The 17,097-nt window shown below is 35.9% G+C and overlaps 3 protein-coding genes across 3 annotated transcripts; 2 read left to right on the top strand and 1 right to left on the bottom strand.

Annotated features, from left to right (window-relative positions):
• The first annotated feature begins 310 nt into the window (after window positions 1–310).
• Window positions 311–3,345, top strand: LOC113303478 (GPN-loop GTPase 3-like). Its single transcript, XM_026552506.1, has 9 exons — window positions 311–637; window positions 737–845; window positions 955–1,036; window positions 1,167–1,252; window positions 2,136–2,239; window positions 2,376–2,506; window positions 2,607–2,700; window positions 2,811–2,866; window positions 2,964–3,345. Exons 1-9 carry the CDS (start codon window positions 593–595, stop codon window positions 3,058–3,060), a joined length of 804 nt encoding a protein of 267 aa, XP_026408291.1. The 5' UTR covers window positions 311–592; the 3' UTR covers window positions 3,061–3,345.
• Window positions 3,346–3,672: 327 nt separating this feature from the next.
• On the top strand, window positions 3,673–8,065 carry LOC113303476 (alcohol dehydrogenase-like 6). The gene is made up of 11 exons (XM_026552504.1): window positions 3,673–3,813; window positions 3,975–4,111; window positions 4,930–4,976; window positions 5,287–5,609; window positions 5,800–5,882; window positions 5,996–6,071; window positions 6,165–6,226; window positions 6,480–6,575; window positions 6,697–6,858; window positions 7,159–7,286; window positions 7,755–8,065. Exons 1-10 carry the CDS (start codon window positions 3,792–3,794, stop codon window positions 7,276–7,278), a joined length of 1,128 nt encoding a protein of 375 aa, XP_026408289.1. The 5' UTR covers window positions 3,673–3,791; the 3' UTR covers window positions 7,279–7,286; window positions 7,755–8,065.
• A 308-nt stretch (window positions 8,066–8,373) lies between these two features.
• LOC113303477 (DNA repair RAD52-like protein 1, mitochondrial) lies at window positions 8,374–10,866 on the bottom strand. The gene is made up of 4 exons (XM_026552505.1): window positions 10,483–10,866; window positions 9,378–9,415; window positions 9,184–9,278; window positions 8,374–8,643 (listed from the first exon to the last, which is right to left on the bottom strand). The coding sequence occupies exons 1-4, from the start codon at window positions 10,785–10,787 to the stop codon at window positions 8,500–8,502; spliced, it is 582 nt and encodes a 193-aa protein (XP_026408290.1). The 5' UTR covers window positions 10,788–10,866; the 3' UTR covers window positions 8,374–8,499.
• Between the last annotated feature and the right edge of the window lie 6,231 nt (window positions 10,867–17,097).

The raw sequence follows: 17,097 nt of genomic DNA, 5'->3' as shown, positions 1-17,097 counted from the left end.
GGTGGTAATCGGAGGTAGTAGTGGTGGGCGGCGATGGTGGGAGGAGGTGGTGGTTATATATATATATGTGTGGTTATTAGGTTAGTTTTAAATTAAATTAGGTTAAGAATAGGTTAGTCATTTCCACATTTTAGGACACCCCTTATAAGTATAAGAAAGGTGGCCTAACAAGACCATGGTCCCAAAAAAAACCATGGTCCCCCAACAATGGTTCCTAGTCAATGACTCAATGCATTGTAGGGCCGCGAAGCCCACGTAGTTACCAATTCTTCCCTTTAGTCAAAAGTATTTTAGTGTGAATCATACAAAACCGGTCTTAATCAACTAGTAGACTGCGGTTCTCTTTTCTTCTCCTCTCCGAAACTGTTGCAGAGGTTTTAGGGTTCGGAGGTTGATGAAAGAGGCGATTGAGGAAGGATTATGAACTTTTCAAACGTACTCAACTTCTTATTTGCTGCTGCTATTTGGTGTGCTGCTTACGCTGCTGTTGCAGTTACTAGGGTTTTTAGATTCTTCAGTTTCTTTCGTTCTTCATTCGTCAATTAGTTGTAGAAATCTAGGGTTTCGGAGATACACATAGTTTATTTTTATCATGGGTTACGCACAGCTAGTCATCGGTCCTGCTGGTAGTGGAAAGGTAATTTTTAGTTTCTGTATTCATTTACTGTAAATTTCATTGATATGGAGAACTTTGTCGAGCTAATTTTGTGTTTATTCTTATGCTTGATTCAATCAGTCAACATACTGTTCTGGTTTGTACCAACACTGTGAAACTGTTGGGAGAAGGATCAATATTGTGAACCTTGATCCGGCAGCAGAGAATTTTGACTATCCTGTAGCTATGGGTAATTAAACTGAGAATCCTTTTTTTTTTTTTTAATCTTTTCTGGATATGTTTTCTTTGGTTTTTTTTTTTCCCATTTGTATATAATTAGAGGGTTTATTTGTTTTCAGATATTAGAGAACTCATATCTCTGGAGGATGTTATGGAGGAACTTGGACTAGGTCCTAATGGGGGACTTATCTATTGCATGGAGTATCCTCTCAACTGAATTGATTCTTGTCTATTTTATACTAGTTTAGGCTGCATTTGTGGTGAAATAGATTCGTTAATCACTATAAAATTTTCTCTGTACAATTTGGATTCCCTTGACTGTCACGTCCAGGCACCTTGAAGATAATTTGCATGATTGGTTGGACGAGGAGTTGGAAAACTACTTGGATGATGACTATCTAGTTTTTGATTGCCCAGGTATTTCCTGTTTCACACTTTAGTTTCTATGTTATATTTCTCGAGTGAACCTCTTGTAGTTTTCGTTCTCTTTATATCTGTGATCTATGTTTTTGGCATATTATTGCTTCTAGTTGTAAATGCAGCTTGTGAACTTAGTAAGAGCAAGGGCTATGGGATAGAGTGTTTTAACACTCCCTATCCCTTTCAAAATGGGTGATAGTCTGTATGATAGAGTGTAATTGCTACTATGGCAATTAGAGAAAACAACACACTATAGGGGAGTTAAACTGCCGCATGCAACTGTTTTGGTCTCAAACGGCCAATCAACAGCCGTATAAACTACTTTCCTACTAAAACAGCAGATGAAGAGCCGTATAATATCTTTTTACTACTCGAACAGCATATTGATAGCTGTATCAGTTCAATTTCCTTTTCATAAGGCTCTTAATGTGCCGTTTTAGTTCAACTTTTTCAGACGGCAAATTCAGTGCCGTATAGTGGAGACTATCATACTCTCCTTCACTCGGTTGAGGGTTTGATAGAGAATGGGGTGAAAGAGGGTTTCTGTCTACCCATAGTAGAGTCAAATTTGATAAGCTCTATCATTTTGATTGAGGGGATCAACCCCATAGCCCTTGCTCTAAGGATGATTATTCATTTTGGCATGTGGTTGGACCACAATATCTATTGTTTCTTCTCTATTTGAGAAATTCATATGTCAGTTTATGTGATATTAGTTTTAATAAGCCTGTCTATGTTGATTCTTTCATGTATGATTCCTGATATACTATCACCAGTGTCTAAGTGAACCTCAGATGTGCAAGGAGTTTTCTTCTCATGTTTTGCATTTTCTGGATCATAAGAACTTCTTAATCTTTTGTGTTGGTTTAACTATGTACAGGTCAGATAGAACTCTTTTCTCATGTTCCTGTTCTTCGTAACTTTGTGGAACATTTGAAGCGCAAGAATTACAACGTTTGTGTTGTCTACTTGCTTGACTCACAGGTTTGTCTTAGACTCTTAGTTAAATTCTATTTTATACGAAAGTATAACATCAGACTTCAGTTAAATTCTGTTTTCTACGAAAGTATAACATCAGACTTCTGTTAGCCTAAACATTTTAAAATGGTGCCTGTAACAGTTCATGACAGATGTGACCAAATTTATAAGTGGTTGTATGGCTTCACTTTCCGCAATGGTTCAGCTTGAGCTACCCCATATCAACATTCTTTCCAAAATGGATCTTGTGAGAGATAAAAGGGGAATTAACGAGTGGGTGCCCTCTATACTATGGATTTCCTTTCTTTTTTTATTATCTTCCTATCATATGTCGTGTCTTGATGTCATATTAATCTTTTTTTACTGCTTGCAGTTATCTAGATCCTGAACCAACTGTTCTATTAGCAGAATTAAATCAACGTATGGCACCTCAGTTTCAAAAGTTGAATAAAGCTTTGATTGAACTAGTATGTAGCCCACCCCGGAACTGGTGTTATATTTTCATTCTCTACTCTTGAATGTCTTATCATTTTGGCATCGTTTTTACGGAATACTGACCCTTTTGGTGGAAAACTAGGTTGATGAGTATAGCATGGTGAGCTTTATGCCTCTCGACTTGAGGAAGGAGAGCAGGTAATCTCTCTCTCTCTCTGTGTGTGTGTTGAACGGCATGGGTGTGGAATCTATGTGTGGTGCAGTTATTGATTTGAATTTTTTCTGTCATTTGCAGTATTAGACATGTCCTAGCACAAATTGACAATTGCATTCAATTTGGAGAAGACGCTGATGTGAAGGTTAAGGACGTTGATCCAGACGATGATGAATGATGATGGCAAACATCTATTGACACTTTTTTTGGTCGGAAACAAGCTTGCAGACCCATGTTTTGAAGCCAAAAACATATTAAACATTTGGGTTCATACATTGAAGTACTTAGTAATTACAATCCTACTTTTGTCTTGTCTCAGGAAGTGTATCAAAATGTTACTCTGAACTTCAATGGCATTGTTAACTAAAAACTCGAATTCTCTTATTAACCATCTAAGGTGAAAACAAGAACCACAGTTTGTTTGTCTTAAGATTGTGAATGTAATTATTATTCAGGCCTGAAACATCTCTAAATTTCAAGTGGATCATTGTCTAGTCTGGTCCGTATCTCTCAGCAGGATTCTCCAGAATTTCTTCTTACCGGAAAAGAAGAAACCTCACTTTTCAAAATCCTAATGGGTAACTTCTTCTGCGCTTAACCAAGAGCTGTAGCAGAAGGGTTCTCTTACCTTCGCCCAATAATGGAAAGAAAATAAGGAAAAAAGATTTACAGAGCCCTCTACGGCTCTATCAGTCTTGAGCTAATTCACATTTACAGTACCAGCATTTATTTATTTTATTTAACTGAGGTCAACTAATTTTCTGGAATTCACCCTTGTAATGTAATAGTAGCAGACCTCAATAGAGAGTGGAGGTTGGTAGTCCTTATTCCCTTACCTACCACCAGCTCCTCTATGAAAGCTCTCTCTCTCTCTCCTCATTTTCCAGTTTCATTCATTTGCTATTAGAAATGTCCACCATTACCTGCAAAGGTAACGGAATCTCATTTCATATTACTACTTTGAATTTCTTCATCGTTATTTATAACTTCTGCTTAAAATTTTAAAATTTGTTCATATTCTCCACTTCTAATTTGTGTCTCTTGGGTCTGAATTTATTTGTTGTTTGTGTATTTGGGCTCTGAATTTTACAGCTGCTGTTGCATGGGGAAGAGGAGAAGCAATGGTAATAGAGGAAGTTGAGGTTGATCCACCTCAACCCATGGAAATTCGTATTAAAGTTGTTTGTACATCCCTTTGCCGTAGCGATGTCACTCAATGGGAATCAGAGGTATTTCTAATTACTTTGCAATGTCTTTACACTTTTTTGGATGTTGAATGAGAAAATAATTCGAACAAACTTTTCCATAGGGAAATGTATTCTTTGATGGATTTGCTAGTTTTTGATTAGGCGATTAGCATTTATCGTACATAAAGAAATATAGTTGGGTGTCTGCTAAATTAAAACGTGTGTAATAATGTTTATTTAGTCTTGATTCATCGGTTATGGGTGCTATGGCGTCTTCAATTATGCACTTGAGTTTAGACCTGAGAACACTAGTTCAGTAAGCCTTGGTTTGTTGAATGAGCTAATATTACCAATTTCATTCCGTTTAGTTGCTAGTTCTGGAACAACAGTAACTAAGGCTTCAGGAAAGATCTAGTTATGAAACTTATATCAGCTCAGACAGCTATGCTACCAATTCAGGAAAGATGTGTGCAGTACCTGTTTTCTGATTAACATTCTCTTTTAAGTACAAATAAGCATTTGTTATATTCATCCTCGATTTCAACATTTAGATTCTTGTGTAATTCAGTTCTAGGTATGAAACTTATATCAGCTCGACACCATTCTCTCCGAGTTGAATTATCCTAAAAAAAAAAACAACGAATAGTTCAGAATCATCCTAGAGAAACTGTACGCTCATTTCTTCGAAAGATAAGTGTACTAGAATTTTTGGTTCTCTAGGATAGGGTTTTAAAGGGAGGGTATCTTTGGGTTAATTCAAGAATATAGTGGGTTTAATGGCAAGAGATTTTGGGTATGTTTTGGATTGGAAAGTTATTGTGATTTAAGACAAACATTTCAATGTCTGGTAATTTTGGCAGGCTTTTGCTCCCCTATTTCCTCGGATTTTTGGGCATGAGGCGTCAGGGTGTGTTCTCTATTTCGATTCTTCTTTTCATTTGATTTTTGTGATACATATTTTAGGAAAAGTTGGCATAGGGAAATCCCATACAACTCAAGTATCCAAATATTATTTTGTCAAAACTTCGTCGCAACTATCTTGAACTTCCTAATTCAAGTCATGGTACAATGCTCCTAGATTGACCATGACCCAAGTATAAAACCCACATTACATGACCCTAAACTCATATCAGTCTTGTAAAAATAGGTTTCTTGGCGCTTGTATATTTTCCAATAATGTATTGTGACCTCTAAGCTGAATCCTAGCAACTTGACAGGATAGTTGAGAGCATTGGGGAGGGAGTCACCGAGTTCAATGAGGGTGATCATGTAATCACGGTATTCACTGGAGAATGCATGACATGCAAACACTGCACCTCAGGGAAGAGCAATATGTGCCAAGTCTTGGGAATGGAAAGGAGAGGGCTAATGCATAGTGATCAAAAAACTCGCTTCTCAATAAAAGGAAAACCCATTTATCATTACTGTGCTGTTTCAAGTTTTAGTGAATATACAGTGGTGCACTCGGGATGTGCCGTTAAAATTAGCTCAACTGTGCCATTAGAGAAAATTTGCTTGCTCAGTTGCGGAGTGGCTGCGGGTAAGTTTGTATCTTTCATAGATAATCTTGTTAGCGGATCAAACACATGTTGTCGTCCGTGCGTATTACTCTTCAGTTCCCTTTTGTTCTTTTTTGTGTTGCTTGAAATGCCAACGTTCTTAGCTGCAACTTAGTTTATATAATTTGGTCAGCGATCAATACATTTGATAATTTGGTTTCGTTTTACTAGGTCTTGGTGCTGCTTGGAAGGTTGCTGACATATCCAAAGGATCAAATGTAGCCATTTTTGGCCTCGGAACTGTTGGCCTTTCTGTAAGTGTTGGGAACTTTATGACAACCCGTAGGAGCTCCAATCTCTGGAATAGTTTTTACTTCCATAATGAGAGACACTACGGATTAATTTTTTGAAATTTTTGTATGAATAGGTTGCACAAGGTGCTAGACTAAGAGGTGCATCTAGAATAATTGGGATTGATACTAATCCTGACAAGTACGAAAAAGGTAATCAAAAGCTCAGCTTCTAGCAGCTTCTGCTGTTTGTTTCTGTTCACTTACAAAGTTCTGATCTGTTAATATGGTGATTTCTTGATGCAGGAAAGGCATTTGGTGTGACGGACTTTATAAATCCAGCTGATTGTGGTGAACCCATTCAACAGGTATTCATACATTGTCATTTCATTCCAAGAACGCATTTTGAAACTGCTAAGTCACATTTTTCAAGTTCAATACCAAAATGCTTAAGTTAGTATCTTGGAAGCACGCTTCTTAGGCTCGACCTGATCTTTCTTCTTTTATTATGCTGTTCATGTGTGGGTTATTCAGTAGCCACTAGCTATTGTTGTAATGGGGAACTTTTTTGGGAACGATCTGTGAAAGGATAATAAAAAAGATTTAACACTTTATTTCCAGGTTATCAAGCGTATAACTGATGGAGGGGCTGATTATTCTTTTGAATGCATTGGTGACACAGGAATGATAACTACTGCCCTGCAATCATGTTGCGACGTAAATTTTCTTTAAACTGTGACCCAAATTGTATTTAGCTCACTAGCTTCTCTACTCAACTAGCTTTGTATGTCTCAAAAAGAAAACTAGCTTTGTTTTATTGTTTGTTTTGTTTCTGCAGGGTTGGGGTGTGACTATTACTCTTGGTGTACCAAAAGTAAATCCAGAGACTAAGACCCATTATGGATTACTTTTATCTGGCAAGACTTTGAAGGGTACTTTATTTGGAGGGTGGAAACCAAAATCAGATCTTCCATCGTTGGTGGATATGTACATGAAAAAGGTTAGTATTGCGGAAACTGTCAGGTAATTGTAATGAATAATTTGGTTTGATACCCAAGGAAGAAAAACACAGAGGAGAAGAAGATGATACTATATATACCTATAGATACAATCTTAGATCCACCGATTTTCTTTGAACTTGAACTCGATGAACCAGGCTTAAAATGTGAACTTGTACTTTCGTAAATGTATCAACTGGTTAAGGAATGGAAGCTGCAAGAAACTCAAATTTTAAAAAGAAAACAAGAAAAAATCTAGATGGGATGTGTCAACTGGTAATATTTGAGTTATTAATTTGCAGGAAATTCAAGTTGACGAGTTCATCACTCACGACTTGGCATTTGAGGATATCAATAACGCCTTTGAGCTGATGAGAGAAGGGAAGTGCTTACGCTGTGTGATTCACATGCCAAAGAAATAATATTCAAGGTGAGACTCTGAAGTCATAACTAACCTAAATAAGACTTTATGTCATGATGTGCTTCATATATCAGAATGTTTTACATATTTACCTCCTCACTATTTTTGGTTTCGTGGTATCTAACAACTGATGCTTGACAAGAATCCTCATTTTGATCATGTCATCTATCTTGAGGAGTGTCTGGGATAACTACCCTATCATTTGTTATATTGCTGCATTTGCCCTATAAATTAGGTGCTTTAGGCCTTGAGGTTTGCTACAGTAAAGAACTTAAGGAAACAACTAGGTTTCCACGAGATCATCAGCTAGTTTGGGGTTCTCTTAAACTTTCTTATGTTTTACTGTAGTTCCCATTCCGTTTTCTAAGTATTCTGTGCTTTACTTGATACCTGAGTTGTGTTCTTGTTTGAAACCGCAGAAGTTTGAATACGAATAAAGATTTCTTAATTTTCTAACTGTGTCCGATGTCCTTGCAGCTTGGAGCTGCTACATGGTTCGCAGCGTTCCTCAAAATTTACCAATTCAAAAAGTGACTCGGGCATAAAAATAGACACTCATATGGAAATTAACAGAGATTTGTATACGAGAGCACTCAATTTAGTGTCTACTGCAATTTGTTTGAACTATGAAATGTTTTGGATGCTTGTTGTAATACTAGTTCATGGATTTGTGCCTGCAAATGTGAAAAAAATCTGTATTTAGTCATTGAGAAGTATCAGAGATACCTCTCTTCTGTATTGTGTTCTTTACAGTATAAAAAGAAAAAAGAAAACAAAATTCTGATCTATCCTCTTCTGTATTGTCCGTTAAAATTTCGATCTCTTAAAATCAAAAAGCAGTAAAAGACAGCGTAGCCTCGTGTGACCTCAGAAAGCATGTCTTTGAAATCACCTTGTTTTTGAGCTCAAGGTCCTTTCAAAATTCATGCAAACTACATTTCAAGTTCTTTACATTCTTAACAGACAATTTGCAAGATATTTTATTAAAATATACATGTAAAATTTGCAATTGTTGTCAAACTAACACATCAACACTACCAAAACACTAAAAGACTAGTCTTGCTGATATAAACAAGAGAACTCCGAGAACACATCCACATGCCCTCATCAACATCAGTCGGAGGATGCTTTTGAATTCTTAAAAGTTTGACCAAAGTAAGTGATCCAGATAGGGCGCAAAAAGTTAATCCTAGGAGAAAACTGTTGTATCTTCTCTTCATTTTTATGACAGATCATCATGATACAGATGAAGCCCCAGACCAAGGCGTGCACAAGCACGACGAAATGCCATTGATTCTGCCTTCTGAACTGGATCTCCAGAAATCTTGTCATCCACAGATACAGTTCCAGTCGATTCCCTGTAAATCTGTCTCAAGTATTCAAGTCATCAGCAATCAAGATACCCCACAAAACGAAAAACAAAAGAATCTGATGGCAATTATGTAAAATATGGTCAATTCCAAGAATGATCACTAACAACACATCAACAACAGAGAGGAAAGCTAGTTGAAATTTATCATATGGTAGATATTGCTAATTCAAAAAGTTGACCGAACCATCTCTGACTCTGTATAGGGTACATACCAGTAATTCAGTTCAATGTAATTATATAAATTGGTATGAAGCAACTTGACTGAAGATAAACAAGATAGCAGAAGACATCATAAGCTACCAATTACGAAGAAAAGTGAAAATAAACGTAATGTGAGATATTTTCATCGCCTGTTTTATCAACTACATCATTAACTGCCTTGGCTTCTCAAAATCTTAATCTGTCTTATCATGTTTCAAGATTTCCTGGCAGAGTAGCAATTTCCACTCCAAAGGATTCCATTTCAAACTATGAATGCACAATTACACGCAAGTTGCAACACATGTATATCAATATATAGTGTGAAAATGATACCTTGGCATCAGTTCCATATAGTGTAACACGATATATGACTGATACGTATTTCCCATCAGCAGAATATTTGATGTCTCTGACCTCACCTGACCATTCTACAAACAATGAAGACATAAAACACTCAGAAACTTGCAAAGCTTGATAGGTTACAAAACATGTTCTTGTGATTACCAAAAAAAATAATTAAACTATACCTGGAGCGTGTACATTCAGAATTCTATTCACAATGTGCCTGCAAGAAACAAACGAGCAATGCACTTGTCAGCAAGAATTTTTCTGATCATTTTTGTGTTTTGTTTCTTGTGTCTAAGTCTATAAGCGAAACCCCAAAAAACCAATATCATACATTCTTAACCCAAAGCTATTGTTTTTTTAATCATGGGAGAAATTCAAATCTTAAGAAACCTAATTGGCAAAACAGAAGCTAGGAGCCCATTCAACCCTCTAGATCTCAAATTTTCCAAACTCAGTATTTACTTTCCTCTATTTCACTTGATATGATTTCGTGGCTTTCACATTTCTACTATAGTTCCACATACAAGGTTATTCAAATATTTCAACAAAGAGGCAAGAATGACTGAAACGACTAAGACATGGTGAGACCAAGCCCTACTTGTTTCATCCATATCCCGGCTAGTTAGTGGTGGTGATTACTTGATTCTCATACAGGATCAACTTTGACACGAAAATGTGATAAAATACAAATACAGCCCACATGTAACTCCAATCCATAATTAAGATACAAAGTAGAGCTGTGGCCAAGGAGTATCATAGCATTGGGAGCATCATTACTACATTCTGGGTACCACCACGATAGTAGTTCCCGAAGATTCCTATCGATTCAAAGGTTAAGGTATGCAATATGAATATCAATGTTTACAACATAAATAAGCTATTAGACACAAACATTCTTAACCATAAAGCAAATCACACAGAAATAAACATGTCATGACATTAGTTTCTCATTATTCTTATAATGATTCATTTTCAAATAAAAATGAAACTCTCTTAGCAGATATTAAAGGATTAAGCCTTGTTCGGAAGAACATAACAGTTCAAATAGGCCTGAAACTTCTGATCTGCAATATAGCGAAGTACAGCTCTGAACTGACCTCAAATGTCAGGCCCCTAAGAAATAAATTATATGGTATTCCAACTTCTAGAATCAGTCTACTAATATCAGAAACCAATAATAAGCTTAAACATCAATCATGGGTTTAAAATGAATTTTATTTTCTTAGCTTATAAACAGACAGTAGATGCTTAGAAGAAAAAAACGAACTTAAAAAATGTGATTACCAGGGAATGTATCTCATGGTAAACCCCTTTTCAGAACGGGTTTTGATAAGTGCATCGGGAATTCTTTTGCTGAGTTCTTTAAGGATTTCTGATAAGGGTTTACTGATTCCAGAAGCTGGGGCATCACAAACATCTGATTCAAATACTGGGACTATCTCTTCTTTTTCACTCTCTTTCTGATACTTCTCTTTTGCTGAAACCCTAGCGTATGAGCGAGAAGATATAGAGATGACTGATCTAAGAGAAGAGCTTAAGGATGATGAAGAAGAAGTTTTGAGTAGGGATTTCACCAAAGACGACGCCATTGAAAGCACAGTAGCTAGGGTTTAACTCTATTTTCTAGGGTTTATGGATGTGGAAAATGGGAAGGAGGGGGGAAACAAAGAAGACCAACAATTGTCTTATTTAGTTGTTCATTGTTTTTTAATAAAATGCAATGTGATCCTTGATTTGCTGTTTAAATTGCATTTACGTCCTTTGACTGCGGTCTCTAACAGTAAAACTATCAACTAAGCCTTATGGGCTAGATTAAAGGTGCTAGATTAGAGCAGTTCCTGTGATAATGTTCAAACTCAAAATTTTGTTGAGCCACGTGGATGGTCAAACGGGTTTCCCCACTATGGTAAAGCAGAGCAAAATGAACAGATTTGGTTTTCTAGGGCCCCACTAGTATTTCTTTTTAATATAAAATATTTTGTAGGATAAAGATGAAAAATAAAATATTTAAGTGAGATAAAATAGGATAAAGTGAGATAAAATAAGGTTAAAAAGTAGTAAAATAATCAGGGATTGTACTTGGCGTCAATCCAAGAGTCGCGGACGTCAATGCAAGTGTCTCTGGCGTTTTTTGCATGAACGCGCGTCATTTCTTCTGACGCCAGCATTGGTAGAATATCGCCCGTCGTTACCACAGATGTGGGCTGGATGTTCCGACTCGATGTTCAAATCAACAGATTTGTTGATTTGAACATCCATTTTTCATGTTTGTTCATTCCATAATGGGAGCAAAATGAACAAACTCCAAGTTTGTTCATTCCATGGGAATTACCCTTAGCAGTTAAGTGTTGCAATTCAAAAAAAAAGTGTGCCCTAAAAGTTAACACTAGTTCTCTCTTCTACCAGTTGCTAGCATGTGAACTAGCAGCTAAATAGTTTCGTTGAATGATTCAGCGCTGAGAAAACCACCTTTTCGCGGAATGATTCAGCGCTGGGAAATTTGTTTTTGATCTGGGCGCTGAACGGTTCATCGTTGGGCGGTGGTACAGCTGACGTGGACTGCTAATCTAGCTGCTAGATTATCACTCACATAAGACTTGGGTGGTTGTCCTAGCTGACGTGGATTGCCAATCTAGCTGCTAGATTAGCACCCCATAAGAGGCATTGTCATTTTCGCCAATTTGCCTGACTAGGTGGATGCGCAAACTGGCTCGTTCACTATGGAAAAAGGCACTAGAGTATGAAAAAGCTTCTGGTATAGTTGTACAAAATTCCTTTATAAAAAAAAATTCTAAAAAAAAAAAGATTCTCATAATGAGTCAAAGGAAAAATAAGAAATAAAGTTGTTCAATCATCATGCAACTTTTCAAGTTGACAAAATTTCACTCGGAATCTTAAGAGTGTAATGTTAAACAAGTGACCGGAGAAGGTGCACTGCGTGGTCATATATCTCAAAATGAAGAGCAAGAACACTTTAAGAAAGTAAGAGGTGGGTAGTCAGGTACGCCTGATGTGTACGGTATCATCATGATATTGTCAGAAAATGGGTCTAAAGATATTCAGGTTTAGTCCTATGGTTTTCTAATCTAGCATCTAGATTGGAAGTCCACGTCAGCTAGGACAACCTCCCAAGTCATGTGGTAGTTCTAGTCTAGCATACTAGATGCGCTGAATCATTTAGCGAATAATAGATTTAGGAAGCTGCGCTGAATCATTCAGCGAAAATTAGATTTAGGTTGCGCTGAATCTAGATGCGATGAACTATTCCGTGAAAAGGTGATTTTGATTGCGCTGAACCATTCAGTGCAACTATCTCGTTACTAGTTCACATGCGAGCAATTTCTACGAGAGAGAACTCGTGTTAGCAAATAGACAACATTTTTATTTTGAATTGCAACACTTTTTGGCTAATCTAACATCCAAATCTAGCCAATAGGACTCAGTCTCATGGTAGCGTTTATATTTAATACGTCATGAAGACCATATGATTCAAGGCGTTCAAGTAATACTACAACGTTAGTGGGGCACGGTAAATTCGTTCTACTTTAAGGACTTCAAACGTGGATAGTGTATTTTTCTCTAATTCGATTTTTGAACTTAATTATATATTTTATATGTATCTTATAATGTGAAAAATCTAAATTATGAATGTTGTTTATATATATGAGTTTCATCATTATATTTGTACTTCCTAATATGAGGGAGATATTGCTTCATTCGACCAAGTAAAGTGACAATCAGGTGGGAAATAGGAAGAACTTCTTCAATATACAGTAAAGAGTGACAACTGTCACAACTTCATTGATTAAATTCCGGTGAAATATATGTCTCTGGGAATTTTGTTTTACGACTCTACAATGGAAGAACGCGAGAAAACCCATACTATTTTGACCAAATTATTTGAATGAGCTCGAAAAAGCGTTTGTGTTACGAGTACTTATCCAATTGTGTTTTTCCAATGTTAACTCGGTAATAAAAGTTGGTTGGGTCGAAGCTTTGGAAGATTTGGAAGAAGCGCAACCAAAATATGGTTGGGGGGTCTGGAATTTTAGTCGAATTATACATAGTCCTCGATAATTATGCTACTATGAATACAAACTTCTACCTTCCTATCTGACTCCCTAAGCAAGAGACAAGAACATGACCCATGAAAATTTTTTTGGATAAAAAGTTATAAATGCTATGAGATTTCTCTATCATTCTGAAATTACGAGGGTACCCAAATATACCACTCTTTTTCGTTTCAACCGATAAGTCTGATACCAAGTGTGATCGTCTATGGACAAAGTCGAGACAATACAACAACAAGGTATTCACTTGACAATAGTTACGATACAAGACCGTTTGACTATAGGATCAAAGTCAAGTGATTAGGGTTTAACGTACATGTGTTATTCACTTTATTATAATAAAATCATCATAAAACGGAAGTAAAGTAAATGACACAACAAGATTTTTTTAACGAGGAAACCACAAATGCAGAAAAACCTCGGGACCTAGTCCAGTTTTGAATACTCTTAGAATTAAGTTGTTATACAAAGAACAAAGCCAACTTCGTATAGTTGAGACCAAGTAATCGACCCCTAGTTACTTAGTTCCCTCGGTATACCTGCATCTACAACTGTCTGGTCACGCAAGTGAATCCCAAGACAAAATTACTATCTTGAGTTGTTTTACCAATGTAAAATCTTAAGCACTCAACTTCTTTTGATCGTCTTCCAAATAGTAAAGGAACAAAGTTGTTTGATAAATACTCCAATAATCTTTTAGAAAAGGATTCGTTGAGTTTTGACTTTTTACAAAGGCTCTTTCGTTTAAACTAGTAAACTCCTTTGTCGGGTAAGATCAATCCAAATCAGTAACTTAGATCCGGATTCACAACTATCAGATTCGGTTATTGAAAAATAACTCCAAATGATAATTACCAATCAATACGATTATATGATCAAATCTATCAAAGATAAATCTAATTTAAGGCGGACCCCAGCCGATCAAGATGTGTGCACAAATCACGAGATATGAAAACAAATAAAAAAAATCTTTTTATCTTGAAATCTTCAATTGCCTTCTTTTGTACCTGCACACCACAAACTTGAATACACTTATGATCGATCACACACAAAACGGAGTTTGTTAACAATGGATGATCACAAATTGTCTTTTGATCTAAAAATAGTTTTAAAGATCTCGTCAATACTTTGATCTAGTTTGAGTGACCCTTATGTCAGAAGATAAGGCTCTCAAGAATAATCAAACTACGTGAAATCAAAGTTTCAACAACCGTTATCCAATCAAATAAATAATCGAAAACTAAAATAACAGTGCAATTACCTAGTTTCCAACTAACGGTACTCGTAGAGCTTCTTGATCCCACAGAAGTCTTTAAACGAGCAGTCGTAAGAGAATTTGCCCAATTAGGTTACTTTCCTCTCCGGATATACGGCTCCACCAGAAACAATACGAATGAAGTTTGCTTAGCTCTTAGGAAAGTTTGCAAGAAATGCAAACTCAACAATTATAGACCAAGGTTGTTTGGACAACAAGGAAATTTCAAAACCGAAAATATTCTCAAGATATGTAATAAGTACCTAATTTCGGTTTTCTTATTTCCAACTAATATCCAACTTGTAATTCCGAAATCTCTCATTAGAAAATATCTAATATTAGTTTAGCACTTAACTTATATAACTTTCCAAGAGATATGTTTTTGATTTGCTGGCAACTTAAATACATATAATCAAAAAATTTAATTAAAAGATTCTCAATATTTAAGATTGGGATCACCTTGAGTATCAAGGAATATCTTAATAAAAGATAAGAATTATATTCATGTTCAAATTATGTCGACATCCGGAAATTTCCTATTTTCAAACTCACACAAAACCGTAAAGTAATATGTTAATATAGAGGATCGGTTTTGCTCTTGGGACCGGTTCTACCATGACTCCTAATATAGGTTAAGATCGGTTCTACCAAGTCTCTAAATATAGGTAAGCATCGGTTCTACCAAAACTCCCAACATAAGCTAGGATCGGTTCTACCATTTACCCTAATATATGTAAGGATCGGTTCTACCAAGTCTCTCAACATAAGTCAAGATCGGTTCTACCGTATATCCCAAACTAGGTAAAGATTGGTTCTACCATAACACTCAACATAAGTCAAGATCGGTTTTACTAAATTTTTTACCTAGGTTCAAATTGGTCATCCAATAGATCTTCAATGAAAACCGGACCAAAACGCCAATTGATTTTTTTTCGATTACGAAACAAGTTTTTGCATATGTACTTCCTTAAAACGCGTGTAATAAAACATAGTTTTCTAGGATGAAGTCACACATATATACAATACACAATCAAGCAACGAGTTACATAGATTATGTCGATGTCACATTTACGAAGTTCAAAATATAAACGTTATACTTCTTAATAAAATATTCATCCTTGACGCTTTGATCATAATAAAATGACCTAGTCTAATACTAGAGTATTAAATATAACCTTGCATATTATGTTTTCAATCTTAAACGACTTGAAACTAATGATAGGAATGGAAACAAGTCAAGTCAGTATCACTAACCTCAAGTGGAAGGATGATGTCTTCATTGTAGTCGATACGTCTTCATGATCTTCATATATTCAAGGTAATACTTGTATGTCTCAATATTCCTAGACTTTCTAGTCTAACCTAAACGAAGTTTACTCTAGTACATTTAATCAAGCGACTCTAATTGAGTTTTAATACTAAAATATTAAAACCAAACTTTACATACCAACGCTTGGTGGGTTCAACTGAGCATTGCTCTAACACATTCTTTCGTATTTAAACTAATATAACAGAAAAAGAAAAACTACAAACCAAACATTGTTTACTCTTCTTGAATCACACACGTGCAACTCACATGCCATGATTAAAACCAATAAAGGTCAAGCGGTTCCGGAACCATCGTAACCGGTTCATGAACGGTCACAAAACTTCACATAAAAAGAGAAAAAAATTCTTGTTTTTATCACCTATTTCTTTTTCTTCCTCTTTTTAACAGTTCGAGAACTAGAAAATAAACACAAAGGTTATGTAACCATTTCCATCACCAAGATCATTTCTTAATAAAATCTTGATTTCTTGTTATCTTTGGACTCATATCGAGTTTCTCTTCAATGGGTGATCATTCATTTCTTGTTTTATCACAAATTTCGTGAACCACCATCTTTAACAGTTCAATACCTGGTAAGTACTCTAATTGTTTTTGGTGATTATTTTGAAATTAAACATGTTGAGGAAGAGAAATCATCATGGAGAAAGTTCTAGTAGTAGGAATATCTGAATAAATGATGAAGTTCGTGAACTCTATTTTGATGTTAGTCTCCAATTTAATTCCATTAATAAGCATGCTCGTAACGTCTATATCGAAAGAACTTATGATGCGTTTGTTGATGTTCGTGAATTTAATCGGTTTATGGTCGAGCATGAATGTGGTTGTATTCACCGGGGAATAGGAACTGCTCACGCTAAGATGTTTAGTTTGTTTTATGTTAACTTGAACGATGCAGACATTCACAACTGCTGTTTCAAAACCATTATCAAGGAAAAAATCATTCTCGTTAACTGCATCATGATTGATGAATTATTGGATTTACCTTGTGATAGTGATTTTATTATTCCACAACCTGAGAGTGTGAGACCTTCACCAAATGATGTGTGTATGCTTCTGGTTTGCACAACTGTTCCTTGGAAGGATGAGGAAACGTTGATAAATGATGCATATTTATTGGGTCTTGTTAACTTGTATATTCTAATTGCATGAGAAAATGAAATCAGCTAATAAAATAAAAAATTTTGCCCCGATAGTTAATCTTCTCTAAAATTGAGATTGTGTTCCATTATTACCCTCGAAATATC

This window comes from Papaver somniferum, chromosome 8 (assembly GCF_003573695.1).
Source record: "Papaver somniferum cultivar HN1 chromosome 8, ASM357369v1, whole genome shotgun sequence".
In the NCBI taxonomy this organism is placed as follows: domain Eukaryota; kingdom Viridiplantae; phylum Streptophyta; class Magnoliopsida; order Ranunculales; family Papaveraceae; genus Papaver; species Papaver somniferum.
This window is presented reverse-complemented; position numbering and strand designations above follow the sequence as displayed.

Bases quoted from the DNA above. Each gene is read 5' to 3' on its own strand.
- LOC113303478 (XM_026552506.1), top strand. From the start codon at position 593: ATGGGTTACGCACAGCTAGTCATCGGTCCTGCTGGTAGTGGAAAG. The intron at 638-736 runs GTAATTTTTAGT...TGATTCAATCAG, and splicing joins GTCCTGCTGGTAGTGGAAAG to TCAACATACTGTTCTGGTTT. The intron at 846-954 runs GTAATTAAACTG...ATTTGTTTTCAG, and splicing joins TGACTATCCTGTAGCTATGG to ATATTAGAGAACTCATATCT.
- LOC113303476 (XM_026552504.1), top strand. From the start codon at position 3,792: ATGTCCACCATTACCTGCAAAG. The intron at 4,112-4,929 runs GTATTTCTAATT...TAATTTTGGCAG, and splicing joins TCACTCAATGGGAATCAGAG to GCTTTTGCTCCCCTATTTCC. The intron at 6,576-6,696 runs GTAAATTTTCTT...TTGTTTCTGCAG, and splicing joins CCCTGCAATCATGTTGCGAC to GGTTGGGGTGTGACTATTAC.
- LOC113303477 (XM_026552505.1), bottom strand. From the start codon at position 10,787: ATGGCGTCGTCTTTGGTGAAATCCCTACTCAAAACTTCTTCTTCATCA. The intron at 9,416-10,482 runs GTAATCACATTT...TGTTTCTTGCAG, and splicing joins ACCATGAGATACATTCCCTG to GCACATTGTGAATAGAATTC. The intron at 9,279-9,377 runs GTATAGTTTAAT...CATTGTTTGTAG, and splicing joins TCTGAATGTACACGCTCCAG to AATGGTCAGGTGAGGTCAGA.